The sequence below is a fragment of the Cotesia typhae genome, unplaced genomic scaffold (genome assembly GCF_013202065.1).
Source record: "Cotesia typhae breed Kobodo isofemale line unplaced genomic scaffold, CoteBio_Ctyphae contig_119, whole genome shotgun sequence".
Lineage (NCBI taxonomy): Eukaryota > Metazoa > Arthropoda > Insecta > Hymenoptera > Braconidae > Cotesia > Cotesia typhae.
Window position 1 is genome coordinate 2076324 of NW_027423712.1, and position 17769 is coordinate 2094092.

A 17769-nucleotide genomic window follows, 5' to 3' on the forward strand; every position below is an offset into this window, starting at 1 on the left:
AAAAGCTCAAGGGATTCCGGTGGTGCAATTAAATCATTGTCAGAGTTAGCAATTAGAAATAGAGAGTCAAAATGATTATAAACCATACAGTAACTTTAAATTATTTAAAGTACAATAAATACGCTGCAGTTTATTAAATGTGTTTTTTTATTTTATTTTTTTATTATTTTCTTCAACAAGATAAAATCAGTGACCTAAAAAGTTGTTACAAAGCATTATCAAAATAATATAAACGGAAAAAAGTAAAGGGCCAGCAGGAAAAATGCCAAGAGTTGTTAAAATATTGTCAAATTATTTTTTTTACTCAAAAGCTTTACTTCCGTATATATTATTCTGTTCGATATATCGACATTTGCTTCTATACTTGTGTAATATATACATATATTAAGCTACCTCAACTCTGTCGAGGGTTTAATTATGTCGAGATTAAAAACCTAATAATCTTAGTCAAATATTAATATATAGTAATATAGTACTCTTATATACGCGTGGTATAACATAGCGAGAACTAGACGATAAAAAAAAAAAAGAGAATTCAATTCGCGCCAACTCAGCAAGCTTGAATTATCCCTTAGGTTTATACGTATGCATTTCTCCTCACATGATCACATCGATCGTGCTCGCCGACTGCGCAGATTGACAAGAAAAAATATATAATAAAATTAAACCCGGTAACCACATAATGCACATTAGTTTTTTTAAAATATCAATTAAAAAATAATTAACTTGCTGGGAAAAATTTTTTTTTTTTTTTTTTTTTTTTACAAAATTCCTCTTAGATAATTAAATTGTAATTTCAATGGTACATATAATTTGCTTTCATTCTAGTAGATTTTCTCGACAGTTTCGTTTTTTAGTTAGTTTAATTTTTGACGCGCCAGATAATTTCAAATGAAAGAAGAAATGTATTTTTTTTTTACTAAAATGACTTTAAATTAAATTAAAATAATTTTTTTATCGGTATTCTGATACCAGAAATTTATTTTTTATTTCCTAGCATCCTCAAAAAAAAAAAAAAAAAAAAAAAAAAAACCTTAAAATTAGTAAAAACTTTAACGCAAGCAAATTTTTTGTTAAACTTCAGTAGGTAGTTCCGCAAAAAAGTAAAAAGCATATTACTTATCGGGATTCTGGTTCATCAGACGATGAAGTAATGTTTGCTGAATATACAAGCTAAATTTTCAGGCAATCGGTTCACTGGTTAGAGAAATATCGTGTAAATCGACCGCAAAAGCTGTTTTGATAATTTCTGAAAAGAGCTTCTGAGTTAAGTTTTATAAAAGTTTTTTTCTTAAAACTTTTAAAAAGTAGTCTGCTGTGGGAGTGAATAATTAGCGTGTTAATGAGTAGTAAAATAATGTTGAACTAAAGTATACTAGCTAATTGATATATCTTAAAGCTAGTAATTAAAATTAATAATTAATAGGAATAACGCACCTTAATTTCCTTTAAAATGAGAACGAGCTCGTAGCGCGAGCATAAACAAGTGTTTTGTAATATCGTTTCAACCTGCGGTGGTCCGCCGTCTTGGGGATGCTGATGGTGGTGCGGTGTGTGACTTATTTGATGGGAGTACGAAGAGTGTGGTAACGGCGTCGAGTGCTGATGATGAGGCGTCGGCGCCGGTGTGTGACTGTGATGGTGATGGGGTGTTTGAGACGCTGCTGTGTGCATATGGCTGTGACTGTGACTTATGTGGTGATGAGGACCCGGTGTGCTGTACACATTGTTTAACATGTTATTGTGAGTCGCCAAGGCATTGTCGTCGAGGTCCAACACGTTTGCGAGTAACGATTTGCTGCTCTTCTGCGGAAGCTCCAGGTCGCCGTATCCTTTTGTTGGACCTGGAAGAAATTTTATTATTAGTTAATATTTCATGCTTTGACTTCATTGAAAAAAAGTTAACTATAAAATTGACAAAAATAAATTCTAACTAATTTTTCCCTAAATCTTAATAATTAGAAAAAAATTTTTTTTTTAATTATTTTTTATAAAAATTTATTTGAAAATTTTTCTAATTTTATTGATAAATTTATATAAGTTTAATCCACTACAGTTTATTTTTTTTTTCAAATCTGATTTTTTGGTGTTAAATATTTAATAAAATAATTTTCAAATCACATGTATAAAAAATTAGTAAGATTGATGAATTTAAATTTGAATTGTTAATTTTTTTTGGTAAATACTTAATTTTGATATACGTATTTACACAGAAAAAAAATTAATTTGAATTAAGAGAAAAATTATTAAATTAAATAAAATTTATTTAAACCAAGAAAAATTTTTTAGTTTGAGAATTTTTATACTCAAATCAAGAAGATGAAATTCTTTAAGGGGGATAGCCACTGTAAAATTTCGGAAAAAAAATTTTTTTTTTTTTTTCATTAAACTGAAGTTTATATATTCAAAATTATGTATTTCAAATTTTATAGAAAAATTCCGAATAGTTTTCGAGTTATAGTCATTTTTATAAGAGCGCGTCGATTGACCGTTTTACGCGCGGCGCTTCGACGAAAACGTCGCCTGCTCGCTCCGTCTTTGATTCGTACGGGTTGGCGATTGTTTTCCCTCACGATTGTCAACCGTTACAATTATTTGACTTTTAACGTATATTTTTTCTTATTGTTGAGATACTGTACCTCATAGTTTAGTTGTTTTGTATGAATACACACTCGTTCTTTAATTTATTGAGTTTCTTAGTGTACTCGTTATTGTTTACTTACTTATTTTTTTAAATCTTCTGATCTTTTTTTTTTTGTTTATTTAACAAAAAAATTTGTTAAATAATGGATCGTAAACAAAGTAAAGTTATTAAAAACGAAAGAAAACTGCCAAACGACAGGAAAAAATTTAATCGACCGCTCAACAGATATGAAACTGAAAAAATACTGGCTCTCAACGACGTGATAGTGCTTCCAAGAGGAAATTATCACAAAAATCTGATTGTACAATTGATTCGAGTATTAGCTACAAAATTATAAATTTTTTTCGATATTTAATTTACTAAGTGGCTGTGTATCGTGTAAAAAGTGTGGTGGTGATGTAAACTTTACTGAGACAAGTATTCGAGGATTAGGTTTTAAACTAGTTGTGAATTGCAAAAATGTGATTCAGTTTTGATAAATTCATGTCCACTCATCAAGAATGCGTATGAAATTAATCGCCGTTTCATCTTTGCAATGCGGATAATTGGTATTGGGTTATCTGGAGCTGAAAGATTTTGTGCTTTCATGGATTTACCACGACCAATGTTCCATAGCTTTTACGATCGTCTGGTCACACAAATCAGAAATGCAGCTAGAAACTGTTGTGATTTAGTGTTGAAAAAAGCTGCTAAAGAAGAAATCCAAGAAACCTGCAAGCATTTAAAATCCAATGACATTCCTGGAATTTCTGTCTCCGGTGACGGTAGTTGGAAGAAAAGAGGGTTTAAATCTTCATTTGGTATATCTTCTCTAATTGGTTACTTCACTGGCAAAATCGTAGATGTAAGTATGAAATCCAGTTATTGTAAGATGTGTGCGCTAATGAGCTCAAAAAAAGGAACAGCTGAATACGATCAATTTATGCAAGACCATGCTCTAGACTGTCCAATAAACCATGAAAATTCTTCTGGACAAATGGAGGTAGATGGAATAAAAGAGATGTTTATGCGATCAGAGTTATTACATAACGTTAAGTATGTAAACTATATAGGTGATGGTGACACTAAAACGTATAAAAATATTTGTGATGCTAAACCGTATGGGGACATGGTGAAGATAAAAAAAAAAGGAATGTATTAATCACGTGCAAAAACGAATGGGCAGTCGACTAAGGGCTTTGAAGAAGCAACGAACTAACAAGAAGACAAAAACAGGAAAAGAAGAAAATACACAGAAAAGTTTAGGTGGGAAAGGTCGATTAACGGACAAAGCAATTAATGAATTTACAAAGTATTATGGTTTAGCAATCAGACGTCATTCTAATGATGTTGATGAGATGTATAATGCTATTTGGCAAACATTTTATCACAAGTTTTCATCACCCGAAGATCCGCAGCATTTTCTTTGTCCTGAAGGTGCAAATTCGTGGTGTCAATTTCAAAAAGCTGTGGCAACAAATACTTTGGACTCATTAGTTGAAAAACCACCACTTCCTGCAGATATTGCGGAAGCTTTAATACCGATTTATGAAGATCTATCGAATCCAGAGTTATTGGAACGATGTGTCGGTGGGTTTACACAAAATAATAATGAAAGCTTCAATGCATTAGTGTGGCAGCTCGCCCCAAAAACAAATTCTTCTTATTCCCTTATTGTTGAAATAGCTTTATATATTTCAACAATTACATTCAATGATGGGGCTCTAGCAACTCTGAAGATATTAGAGAATCTCGATGTTAAAGTAGGACCAACACTCTACTCATACTGCGCTGAGCGCGACGCTACTCGGGTTAAAGCTGCTGAAAGCCGCATGGAAACGGCCAGTAAAAAATAAAAAAGTCAAGGTCAATACTAAAGATAAGGAGGAAGAACCCTCATATGGCCCAGGACTTGATAGTTTGATGTGAGTATGAATATTTTGTGAAAGACTAGATTTTAAAGTTGCGAGAATCTTCTTAAAACTTTACTCGCGTTTTTCTCAAAACGACTTTTTTCAAACTTTCCGGTACTGTAACTTTCGTAAATATGAACCGATTCTCAATTTTTTTGTTTCCCCGTATTCGTCTACTTAGTGGCTATTGTCGCACGTAGGGGATTTTGAAAATTTTAATTTTTAAGATTTTTAAGGCTGTTTGAGTCCAAAAAATGAGGAAAAAGACGAAAAAATTTTCAATATGGCGCCATTTTTTCTCAAATCAAAATTTTCAAAATCCCCTACGTGCGACGATAGCGACATTCCTATAGATTAAAATGCCGTTTGGTTTTTTTGTTTCAGATAATCCGTTTTTGAGTTACAGTACCGGCAATGGAGGGGGAAATTTTTTTGGTGCTCTACAAAAATGTTTATAACTTTGTGATAACAAAATATTTTTGAATAAAAATTTAGGAGAATTATCCTCAACATATACTTTATAAAACAAAAAAAACCCGATCCCCAAATTCCTTTATTATCCTAGTAAAAAAAATTCCCGAAAATTGCCTATTTTTTCCAGCGTCACAGTGGCTATCCCCCTTAAAATTATTTACTTGATTCATACTATAATTATCTATCTATACATAGAAAAAAAAATTATTGAGTGCAGAATGAATTTTTAGACTAAGAAAAAAATTTTTTATACTAAATTAATTTTTTTTGCCTTTATAAAATTAAGAAATATCAAGAAATTTGAACTTAAATCTATCAAAAGGAAATCAACTGCTAGATAACTTTATATTTTATATTTTATACATGCAAAATAGATAGAAAATAAGGTTAATTTCTGTATCCTAGTTTGGAGCTAAAATTCTAGCCAATAAAACCGCGTGTTATTGAAATAGTTTTGACGGGTTTCTATATTAGCTATAAAATAGAGTCAGAAATTCATTTTAGATCTTCGGGAAGTTGCTATAAATTTATTTCCACATATTTTTTATGGTCACTGTGATCGGTTTTATTTTAGTGCTCGAGTACTTTACGGTTTTCTGAGTAAAAATACTCTAATGGAGCTGGAAAATTTATTTCTATTGAATAAAATATGTAAGATCCGGTGTGAAGACCGTGTAAGTCATATACTTGTGGGTTGATTATATTAAGTAGTTTTTTTATTGAAAAAACTGGGTGACACGAAGAGAAAATGTAAAGTGCATTTGTAAATATTATAGTCACACAAATATGAAAAATTTTATTTTATTATTTCTGTCTAGAGAGTAGATACTGATATTAGTTTTTTTTACTATTTCGCGGCATTAATGCCATAAAGGCGTACTTCAAAAAAAAATTTATTTTCTGTTTTCATTAAATTATTAAATTTCTAATATTTCCAGGGAGATTAGAGAAAAATAAATATTTTCATACCCTCTTTTGGTATCAGTAATGTGATTTACGAAATTGAAAAAAATTGAAAAAAAAAAAAAAAAGAATACTGCAGAATAAATAATAGAATTGAGATTAGCAATTACAATGAATGTTTAACAAGAGCTCGAGGCAGATAATTTCGAAATGCATAAGTTGAATAATGCAAAAAATCAGAATCGACCGGGTTAAATAATAACAGGATATTAATAGATGAGAAGAGATTGTTATAGCAGAGAGCAAATTTGAGCTTAGCAAATGAGTTGAAACTTCTCTTGGCTGGCAATTAAAGTAAAACTATTTGCATTAAACTTACTTTAATTCAATGGTATAGAGTACTTGCAAAGTGTCTTAAACTTTAAAACATGCACCAATAATTTTGCATTACATCTTTTTATGTTTGTCTTTGCGTGTTGCTAATTCAAATATTTATTGCATTGAGGTAAACACTAATTTATTCAGTTCCCTATTATATTATATTACCAGTCACTGGAGACGGTTTCTGCGATTTCTGGCCGTCTTTGTCTTCTTTGTCTGCAGGCCTCGACATGCGGAGGAAGCAAGGCAGCCATTTTAAGAACAGAATCCGCACCTGTAAAATAGTTTTTTTTTTGTTTTTTTTAGTTAATATTAATTCTGCACCGCAGTTGATTACTGATGTATAGTTATGGATATGGAGCTTCCAGTTAGTTATTAACTGGCGAACTATATCAGTATATTGTTATTTATACCCATTCAGACATTTCGTGAGTGTCAGAATTACGGTGGTGATAATTCAATATGAGAATAGTGCTGACCACACTGCTGGCAACCATAAACATGATACAATTGAAGTATGTTCCTGCAAATAAATCGAGCATTAAGTATTGAGTGTCTAAGCTATTTCGGTTATTATCGGTAAATTATGGGTTATTTATTGTAGGAAAACTCGAGGTGATATGGGACATTAATTTCAATAAATTTTTTAAGGAAATAAAAGACAAATTTTTTATTTGAAATTTGAGACAAAACTAAATTTATTATTGTATCAAAAAATTTTTCTTGAATTAAGTATAAAAATTTTTTTATCAGTGTAATATTTCAAGTAAGATACACTAGCAACTTTGCATTCGCTACGTGACTGCTGTGACTTGTGAATTATAAATAAATAAACTTTCGCTTTATTAAGTAATGACTTTTGTTAAAATGCATTGTACTTTCTTAAATATTGTCGTTTTTAAAGATATAAGCTCATCTCGATGTTACACTTATCAAGAGCTTTCATTTGAGTACCCACATGCATTTTTGATATATTTTTCATATATACATATACATAATATATATAAATATATGAAAAATTGATGTGGGTACTCAAATGAAAGGTCTTAATGAGTATAACATCGGGATGAGCTTATATCTTTAAAAATGTCAATAGTTCACATGATAAAAGGTCATTTCTTAAATATGTATCTAGAGATAGAGTATTTTCATAAATTACTGTCGGTAAGAATGATATGAAATCTTGAAAAGATTTGACACTAAATTTCACAAAAAAAAAAACGATTTTATCATATGACTATCCTGGAGACATAATTTTTCTTATTCTCTTAATAATATAGATTTAATTGTAAAAATGATTAATAACTATAAAACAATATTTTTTGTTTGTAAATAAATTTAATTTTCTTTTAAAAAAATGTTTGTTAAAAATTTTTTAAAAAATTTTTCCAAGTAAATAAATTTAATAACTATTAATAAATTTTTTTATCAATTTAGAACTTATAAAAAATGATCAAGATCTAATTTTGAAAAATTATATTATTTTTTAAATAAACCCAAAAAATGGTTAGATATCTATTGGTTAATTTTCATGAAAAAAAAAATTTTCTAGTCTCATTTCACCTCAGGTTTTACTACAATTGTTAATAATTATCAAACTAAATTGTTGAAACGCTATAAAAATTAAATAGACGGAGAATTGGATTCTGTAATAGCATAGTAACTCACCTAATAACGGTACAGCATCGGACGTTGCTGGCATTGTCTCGGCAACCATGTTCAAGAACACAGTAAGAGACAGTAGAATAGTCACCCCTGAAAAGTTTATTATCATTATTATGATTATAAAAGTAAATAATTAAAGTAATGTACATGTATATAAAGAAAAAGGAATCAGTTAATTAAAATGAAAATGATTAGGTTATCATTGAGACGACAAAGTTTTGAACTGGCTTGCCTTTGCAGGGGTGAAAGTTAAAGAAGGGTGAAGCGAGAAAGAAAATGCGAAGCAGACAGAGAAATCCCTTAACTCGCTTATACCAGACTAATCTCCGCTTGGTAACTGGTACTGAAATAACGACCGGATTACCACGATTTGATGATGAAGGCTATTTTAACCGGTAATTGCTAAATCGTTTTATATATTTATCTTTTTATTTTCATTAGAACCCGGGGTTTCGTTTTATTTCACCTCCTGGAACACATTTGTCTGAGGTTTATCGACTGGATCGGAACGTCATCAGTCAGCAGCATTGCTAGTTTGGTCAATTCAATTTGTAAGTTATATGTCGCTCAAATAAAAAGACCAAGAACAAAGTAGAGTAAAAAGTTTGGTGAATTCAAATTTCTACGACTTTTTCATTCACTTTGTTTTACAGTTAAAATATTCCGTTGAGAGAATAAAAATTTACTGTTGCTTATATTTTATGTTATTTTCAATTCGAATGATTTTTTATTTAAATTTCTTCCTTCAATATTCCAAAATACTGTAAGTTTTTCAATACTAATTTTGAAAAAACCCGTTCTTTTCTATTTATAGTTTTTTTGGATCAAAAAGTTGACAAAAAAATACATGAAATTCGGGATTTTTTGTTCTTAAGTCTGTCAAAAATTCTATTTTCAAAATTTTTTTTTGATCGTAGTTCACTCGGTGTATTTAAGTATACAGATGAGAATTCCGCTGGGTTTTTTTTGTTTTAGATAATCTAATTAGATAATATCATGGAGGAAGTAAGCGTCAATTTTTTTTTGATCATTATAATTTTAATTCTACTAAATATTTTTCGCTAAAAATTTAACTGTATACTCTTTAAATAAATGGTAAAAAGTTCTATCTCTTCATTAGTCTTAATAAAAAAATCCTAAAAAATGCTCAAAAATCTTAATGTAAACTTTTTTGATGGCTTTTTTCAGACTTTTCGCTCTAATCTCAAGAAAAATATTTTGCAATATTATTAATAACACTGTTAATTTTTTAAGTATTTAATTTTTTCTAGGCATCACTAAAGAAACTTATTTCTGTGCAATTTTCGAGCCAAAATTTCAGAATTTAAAAATTTATAATTTATATCATATGATTTAAGGAGTATACTAATTGTAGTATAATGCCGATTGGCGTTCAAATTAATAAAAAAAAAATCAGGAAGTCAAACCAGAAGATCTCCTTAACTCAAGAAACGCCATTTTCAAGTACAGTTATAATTTTTATCTTTTACCAACGCCATTTCTCGGAAATTTAACAAAAAATTGTCGATAGAGAAGATGTATGAGCGTTAAAAAAATCTTCGATTTAATGGCTAAAAATTTTTACTAAAAAAAATTTCAGGCGTAGTAACTGTTCATATTTTGTAGAAAAAAATTTTTGAAAGTCGACATAAAATACATTGGTCTTACAAAAAAATGAGTATGACCATAAATCAACAAATATAAATGAGTTAATATGATTTTTAGTATAAAAAAATTGTATACTTTGATAAATCTGTTAGTATATTAAAAATTAGAATGTATTCGTTTATCTTAAAGAAAAAAATTGAAATGAATTTTAAATTATTTTCGCCACTTTTCCCCGCAGCTATATAAGGCTATCCCTTCATCGAAATCCATTACATACTTCTTTAAAAAAGAAATATAGCAGTTTAGGTGTTAATAAATAAAAAAAATCCTTTAAATATTGAAATTATTCTAGAAATCAGTATTGAATCGCCTAAAAATAACATAAATAATGTAATAAAAAAAATTCAACTTACCGAGAGATAACTTTTCACCGGAGTCAGGTGGTAAAGTAAATCCTAATACAGCCATGCTGGCAATAAGAACGCACGGTACAATCAGATTGAAGAAGTAATAAAGTGTTCGTCTCCTTATGATAACCACAAATGTTATATCTATGTAGGGCTCTGGGCAGCAGTTGTAGTAGATGACATTCCTCTTACCAGGCACGCCTGAAATGATGGCATTCGGGTTAGGTTGCGAATTATTGAGATGATACGGAAAGGGAGTAAAAAATAAAAAATTAAAAATATCTATAGGTATATCACCTCACACAGTATTATATAATATAATATAATATAATATAAAATGGATGGAGGGAAGCTTGTACAGTTTTTTTTATATTTATATGTGTACATAAATGTAAAGGAGAATATGTGGTGTGTAGCCGTAGAAAAAATGATTGCAACGTCGGGAATACGTGCTCGACATTAAATAAAAATATATATTATATATTATATCTTACGTTATGTTAGTGTTAGTGTTAGTTCTGGAGAAGTTAAATAAAGAAAGAATATTATCGTTTGTCAGCTAGCGACTACGAGGTAGTTTCAGTTTTTCTTTTTACAAACTGAACCACGTTTCCGAGTTCACGTACGTTAGATTATCGGATTTGACGGCGATGGTGGGTCACTGCGGACTAACGATACTGAGGAGTGCTGTTAAAGAAATGGTGATGCTGCACTGGAGACTGAGGTAAAAAACCGTCAACTCGTGCTTCTTTCGAGGTTAGACTTTTCGGTTTTAGGTTCTTAAAGCTCCGGGATTTATAGATGTTGAAAGATTGGAATTTTTAGGAGACCCGGCTGATGAATGCTAATTTTTTTTCGGCTCTTCTAGTTCAGGTCAATCTTTCATACGTAAGAGTGTTTTAATATGATGAAGTATGTCGCGATATTTTTTTTATTTTTAACTTATCATAGACTCTGTTTCATTAGATAAAATTTAATACACGGAAAAAAATTTAATTTAGTCAAGAGAAAAATTCTTGAACCAAGAAAATAATTTTGAAAAGTTTCATTGTATTGAATCAAGACGAAAAAATTTTGAATCCAAGAAGATCAAGTTCTTTAAAACTATTTACTTGAATCAAGTAAATTTTTTTTTTTCTGTGTATACGGTAGTTTAAAAATTTGAAGTTTTTATTGAAGTTAAAATTTATTCGTAATCTGAAATTTACAGCTCTAATAGCTATTAAGTCAATCGAAACAAGTCAATTTGAAAGCGATCCCAATTAACGCTCGAAATTGATCAGCTTCTTCCCAAGGGTCGAAATTGCTTTGTCTAAGTCGACAGTCGAATTTGCTGGATTCATTATACACTAGAACCTCAATTAGCTAAAGTTTAAGGGAAATTTTAAAAAATTTTAAATATCGAGGGTTTTATTTAATAAGGGTTGAAGTTAAGGAAGTTTTAAAAGTTCAAATTTTTAATTAATGAAGTTGATTTATTTAAAAGAAACTTTGAATAATTTTTCTCTATTTTTCTTTAAACTACATAGAAAAAAAAAGTCTTGAGTCAAGCGTAAATTTTCTTAAATTAAGAAAATCTTAAGGAAGATTGAAAATTTCTTGAATGAAGTTAAAATTTCTTAAACGAAGTTAAAATTTCTTAATCTTGGTTCAAGAAATTTTTTTTTTCTGAGTACAATCTAAAACAAGAATTTTGTAGAAAGAAACCTTTCGAATATCAATTATAGAAAAAGTTACAGCTTTTTGATCGGATAAAAATATTTACAAATTTCCTGAGAAAAGTTATTAGTCAGATAGAAAAAAAAAGAACAATTTTTCAGCCAAATCGAAGAGATTGGAGTACTTAAAAAAATTCTTAATCATTTATCGATAATTAATTAGAATAAAATAAATACCGGTATTTACTAAATCGTCTGGCAATAAAAAGAAATAACTATAAATAAATTCCGAACTTTTTTTATTTATCGAATAAATTTTTAATTAAATATTTAATATATTTCGCGAAAAGTAAACATTCATTATGGATTAAAGAAAAAATATGGAATGCATTATCGATAAAAGAATATTAATTAATGGATTCTTTAGCAGGATTTAGGAAAAGCCGCAAGTATTCGATAAATGTGGAAAGAGTAAAGAGTAAAGAGTTGAGGTTATTTTTCACAGCGCATCCGAGATATTCGGGTTTTAAAATCTAATAAAGCAAAAGTTAAATAAAAGTTAGCTGATGATTATGATAAAGATGAATAAGTGACTGTGTAGAAGTTTTGATGGGAATAAATGTGAACTCACCCAACAAATCCCACTCGCCGTTGGTAATGAAACTGCTTATATCCCCGCCAGACTCGTCCTGCAGCTGAAGATCCAACTGAAGAAGATGGAAACATTCAATTAATGTCAACCGAGTAACTCCTGTCCCGACTGGGATTCTCTCTAGTGAATAAATGAGAATAATAATATTCTGTGTTTAACGTTTTGCTTGACAAAACACACCTACACCTTCACCGGTTACATCTCGCCAGCGATACACAATGCTCCAAATACATATCATATAATATATCACTGTTGTTGTAGGTGTAGTTCTCTATTCGGCATGGCTGTTATGTGGCCACACTCAAACATGCAACACTTACTCTTATACTATATTATATTATATTATATTAGATTTTATTATATTATACTATATATATATATATAATAGGCTAGTCGAGGAATATTTTTAATGAACCACTGTATCATCTCAGGAGAATCAAATTGATGAGAAAATTCAATTTCTCTTGGTGAAAGCTTTTCAAAGGACAACTCGCTTTTATAAATAAAACTTTTCTCGAGGAGTCCAGATCTTTCACTGGAAAATCACCATTGCTTTCCTATCTGAGTGTTTGCCATGATATTACCAAATTATCAATGATACATTGATAAAAAAAAAACTTTATTCAAAAGAACAAACAATTTTGAACTAAGAGTTTAATAATTATTTTATTTTGAAATTTTAACATAATTTTATTTAAACTTTTTTTTTTTTTACAAAATTGCGGCGCAGTGGATTTTTTTTTTTTAATTCTAAAATTAATGTATTATTAATGTAAAACAAGAAAAAATTACTTTAAATTTCTGACATATGCACAAAAAGAATGAATCTTAAAAATGATAAAAAAAAAAGTCAAATTTTTGTTCATTTGTTCATCCAAAAAAAATTAATTGTTCACAGGAAATTTTTAAAATTTCAGGTACATCTTTTTTTTAGTAATGATAACTCTGTAAATATTTAATATTTTGATTTTTTAGAATTTTTTTCATATTTTTATGAAGAGAATTTCCTTTTTCAAATATAATTTTCTAAGTTCAAAGCAATTCTCTCAAATCAAAAGTTTTTTTTTTAGTCATTATACGATTTATTTTCACTAAAACAGACTAGAGACTAGAAACTAGTTTTAATTAAAGCATTGATGTCCTTTTCAACAGTCATTTGTTAGTTGGGCTTCACTTTGACCTGCTTTTTAATATTTTTTATAAATATGTTGGTTTTTTTAACTGCGCTGCTCAGCGGGTAATATTTAATCAACAGTCTAGACGTCATGTCGTTTTTAAATAATCAGTTGTGGACTCTATGAATTTTTAAGTGAGAGATATGATGTTTTGTTTGGTTGATTGATTTATCCCGACTTTTTAATTTCGAAAGCAAACTTCGGACCAGCCTCTGAACTGGTATTGCAAGAAAAAGGGCTCTCGATTTTCATTATTCAATGCTTTGATTGATTGAAATATTAGAAAGAAGTCAAACTTTTTTTGGTTTTAGTTCCTAGTTTGAAATAAAAATTTTTAAAAATATAAAACAAAGTACAGAATTTTCAGTAATTTTTTCATTGGTTAAATAGTTTTTATAAGTTCGTAGTTTTGTTATTAAGTTAAAGAATTTGAAAGTTAAAAACTTGTGAGTTATAACTTATTTATTAAAAGGAATTTTTTTTTAGTAAAATACTTGATTTAAAGCTTAAAAAAACAGACGGAAAATGATTAAAAAGAAAATACATTGAGAGCGTTAAAAGGTCGAGTAGTTTTTTTGTAATTATCTGCTTGTTGGTGTTGACTTTATTGAAAATAAAACCAGTCGATTAAAAGAATTGTCTGTCGATTAGTCTAGAAGAGAAATGGTAGAAAAATAGAATTAAGTTAAGTATTTACTGATGTTAAATAATATAATATAAGCAAATTTTCCTGTCTTGAGAAGTACAAAGGAATTGAAGGAGAAAAGTAAGATAAAATGACTATAAATTTTTCAGTATTTACAATACTGTTCTAGTTATGTATTCAAGTTATATATTTAACAGTTTTAAAGCAATCAACTCGGTTGTTTTATAAGAATTTTTATTCTCTATTGAAAAAAGGTAAATAAATAAAATAGACATGGTAAAGTTTGCAATTTTCTCATCATCCTGGTTTATAGAGAATCAATTGAGAGGGCAATAATAGCCTCAGGCTCTGAATATAAACACGAGTACTTTCTTCGTTTTTAGAATCTTAAGTGAAGGTTCAATCGCATCAGCAAAATCGTTTCTTTATCATCAGGAGAACAGAAATTTAATTTGTTTTGTGCACTCACTTGACGACACACATCAAGTTCATCTCGAGTTGACTGAGTCTCATTACATTGTTTCCGTGAAAAAGTTAATGGATATATAGTCAAACCCGATTTTAATATCTGCGATTTCAGATAGACCCGGAACATCGAACTCATCCATTAAATTTTTATGCTCGAATTAATTCAATAGATCCTGATTGATTTTTAATATAATAGTAGAGAAAGGAGCTTTTGTAATATTAATAATAAAAATTTTCATTGTTAAAAGCCACCCCCGCAACCCTCTGTGGGGGTGAGATATCGTAAAATTCGTTCATAAATTATTTTTACATCATTTACAGAAGATTTCTACCAAATTTAGAGTCGATAGGACCTTTAGCTTGAAAATTAAAAATTTTCATTGTTCAAAGTCACCCCCGCAGCCCCCATGGGGGGGGGGGAATATCGTGAAATTCATTCATAGATTATTTCTACATCTCCTACAGAAGATTCCTACCAAATTTGGTGTCGATAGGAGCTATAGTTTAAAAATTGGAATTTTTCATTGTTAACGCCCCCGCAACCACCCTTGTGGGTGGAATTCCGTAAAACCCGTTCTTAGCTGACCTCTACTCGGCGAAAGGAATATTCCTACCAAATTTCAAGTTTCTAGGTCTGATGGTTCCCGAGATATCGTGATGAGTGACTATATAGATAGGAATCTCTTATATATATATAGATGATAAAATTTCACCTGAAACCCGTCGTAAGTCCACGAGCCAAATTTCATCTCGCAACGCTGGTCGTCGAATGGGAACCAGGTGATGTCTATTTTGCACGTACTCTTGAATATACCCGGCGGTACGTACAGGCAAGTTCCGTTGTCTTTCACAACAACGTTTGTTGGATATGTACCGTCGAATCCTTCGTCAGCACTGAAACATCAAGTTCAAAAAATTTTAATAAATTAAATTTATTCATTTTCCCGGTCAGTGCTAAATTTCGAAGCTTTAAAGTTATTTTTTTTTGCAAAAGAAGTAAATTGATCAATTATTTCATAAGAAGTAAAAAAAAATTTTTTGTGTTTGTTTGATGTATTTTTAAAAAAATTTTAACCAATCTGATGATGTCTTAGATGACCAAAATTTTGACTTGTGATTAAATATTAAAAGTTAAATGTTTTTCTTTTTTAAATTTAGTGAAACTAATTGAATTTAGTCATTACTTTTACAGAAATTCAAAAAAAATTTTTATTTAAAAGATTTTGTAGTGACTGAGATATTTTTTATAGAAAAAATTATTTTTTCCTTTCAAAAAAGTGGAATGGAATAAATTTAGACATTAATTTGTTAAAAATTTCAAAAATTTATTTTCTGGGGGATTTTGGGACAATTTTGACCAAACTAAGAGCTCTTGACGACGCTGAATACTTGGGCGCCTGAAATTAAAACTTTTTCTGAAATGTACAAGACAGCAAAAGTAGGTAATAAATAGCCACAGATGCTGGGAATGCGGTTGTAATCAGCCGGAAAGATGAATAATAAATAAATGACGTGAGTGACGTTGATATATGGTGGTGGTCGAAAACTGAGGGTTGTTTTTAAATTCATATGATTAAATAATTAACATGAACATAAACCGTGGTAGTATGCGTACAGATGTGTAGTGTAACTGTATTTATCAAGTTGGTACGCAGTAATGTATTTTCCGTGTTCTCTCTGTCGAGTAGAGAGCAGAGACTAGACCTGTACATATAATAGTATACTGGATATATGGAACTCGGTACTCATAAGAGACAACGCAACCGGCAACCTTTGTACACTTTATGTGCGGGGCTGTGTGTGTTAACGCGACTAACACAACACCCGCTGATTTTCCGGTAAACTTTGATGAATGAAACGGGGGATTTAATACTTTACTTGCAATAGTTACCAACCTACTAATTCTCCTGTTAAACTTTAGATCTACCAGTGAAAAGGAGGATAAATGAGAGAACTTATTGAGCGTACGGTACATCTGTGAATAATATTACTTCAGAAATTAATCTTTAAATTCAGTTATCAAAATTCAAAGGTCAATTTGTAAGATACCTGATTTTTTTATGAAAGTTATTGTTCTTATAATTATTTTTCAAGATAATTCAATCTTAGTGTTAACTAATTTTAAAATTATAGAATTTTTCCAAAAATCTAAAAAAAAAGTTGAAGATAACTTTAAAAAACAAAAATTTTGTAAAAATAATTATCAACAAATTGTTGTAATAGTTAGACGTATGTGGGAGGAACTTTCGGTAGATATTGTAAATTCTCATAGTTTTGAAGTTTTCAAAAAAAGTTTGGAAAATCCAAAAGTACACGCCTCATAATCTCATTTTCCATAATAAAATTAATTAAAATAAAATATAAAAAATGCTTTTGAATCTTTCGCGCCATTGGCCACCCAGAAAAGAAAAGGTACTGCGCATGTATCGTAAACGAACCTTATTTACATAAATACAGATATACAAACAATTAGTGGATTTTTAGTTTATTCCTAATTATAAATTAGACCGTGATCTTCGATAGAACTTAGTTTTAGATCATACTGAAGCGTATAAAAAAAAAATGGACTTGATCAGTTAAGTTTTTCGGCAGTTATCGTGACCACGCCGGTTTCCATACATACATTTGACAGCCGGACGTCCATGGAATAATTTTTTTAAACATTCTTTTTTATTTATTTCAAAAACAAAATGTTTTTTAAAAATTTCACAAGTGTTTTTCTATTAAATTTATGTGTAAATATTGTTCTACAAGCGTAAAAAAATCGCTTGATTTTTGTAAGGCGAGTGTAGAGTACAACCTTATCCGCTTTGCTTATGAGGCGTGCAATAAACTCTTTGATTACTTGTTTAATTTGGACATTTAATGAGCTTTTGTATAAATTCTTCATTGAATCGCGTTAATTTAAACTACTTTTGTAAAATAGCAGGTCTTGTATTTTAGTTTTACTTATTTTATAAGATACCATAACTGTTTATCTCTATTATGATCTCATCGACATCGTCAATTTTCTATGTAGTCTCTTATTGTAATAGATTTTACTCTATTATAATTCTAATGTATTGAATAATTGTACTCTAAATTTTTTTTAATATTTTTTGTACTTGAAAATTGCCATCTAAATAAATTTTTTATAGAATTATAACTTATTGAAAAAAAAGTAATTTTTTAAATGAATAAAATTTTTTTTTAATTA

General features: G+C 29.4%; 1 protein-coding gene and 1 long non-coding RNA gene across 3 annotated transcripts in view; one reads left to right on the forward strand and one right to left on the reverse strand.

Annotated features, from left to right (window-relative positions):
- Positions 1-17769, reverse strand: part of Nachra7 (nicotinic acetylcholine receptor alpha7 subunit) — a 102060-nt gene that overhangs the window by 3659 nt on the left and 80632 nt on the right. For both annotated transcript variants that reach the window (XM_074249008.1, XM_074248998.1), the window contains exons 5-11: positions 15287-15467; positions 12264-12339; positions 9981-10175; positions 7963-8049; positions 6708-6817; positions 6460-6568; positions 1438-1844 (exon numbers count right to left, since the gene is read on the reverse strand). In XM_074249008.1, the coding sequence (XP_074105109.1) occupies positions 1438-1844; positions 6460-6568; positions 6708-6817; positions 7963-8049; positions 9981-10175; positions 12264-12339; positions 15287-15467 (1165 nt within the window). The remainder of the gene's footprint in view (positions 1-1437; positions 1845-6459; positions 6569-6707; positions 6818-7962; positions 8050-9980; positions 10176-12263; positions 12340-15286; positions 15468-17769) is intronic.
- On the forward strand, positions 4478-5046 carry LOC141531378 (uncharacterized). Its single transcript, XR_012479916.1, has 2 exons — positions 4478-4548; positions 4921-5046. It is a non-coding gene; the product is annotated as an uncharacterized LOC141531378 (long non-coding RNA).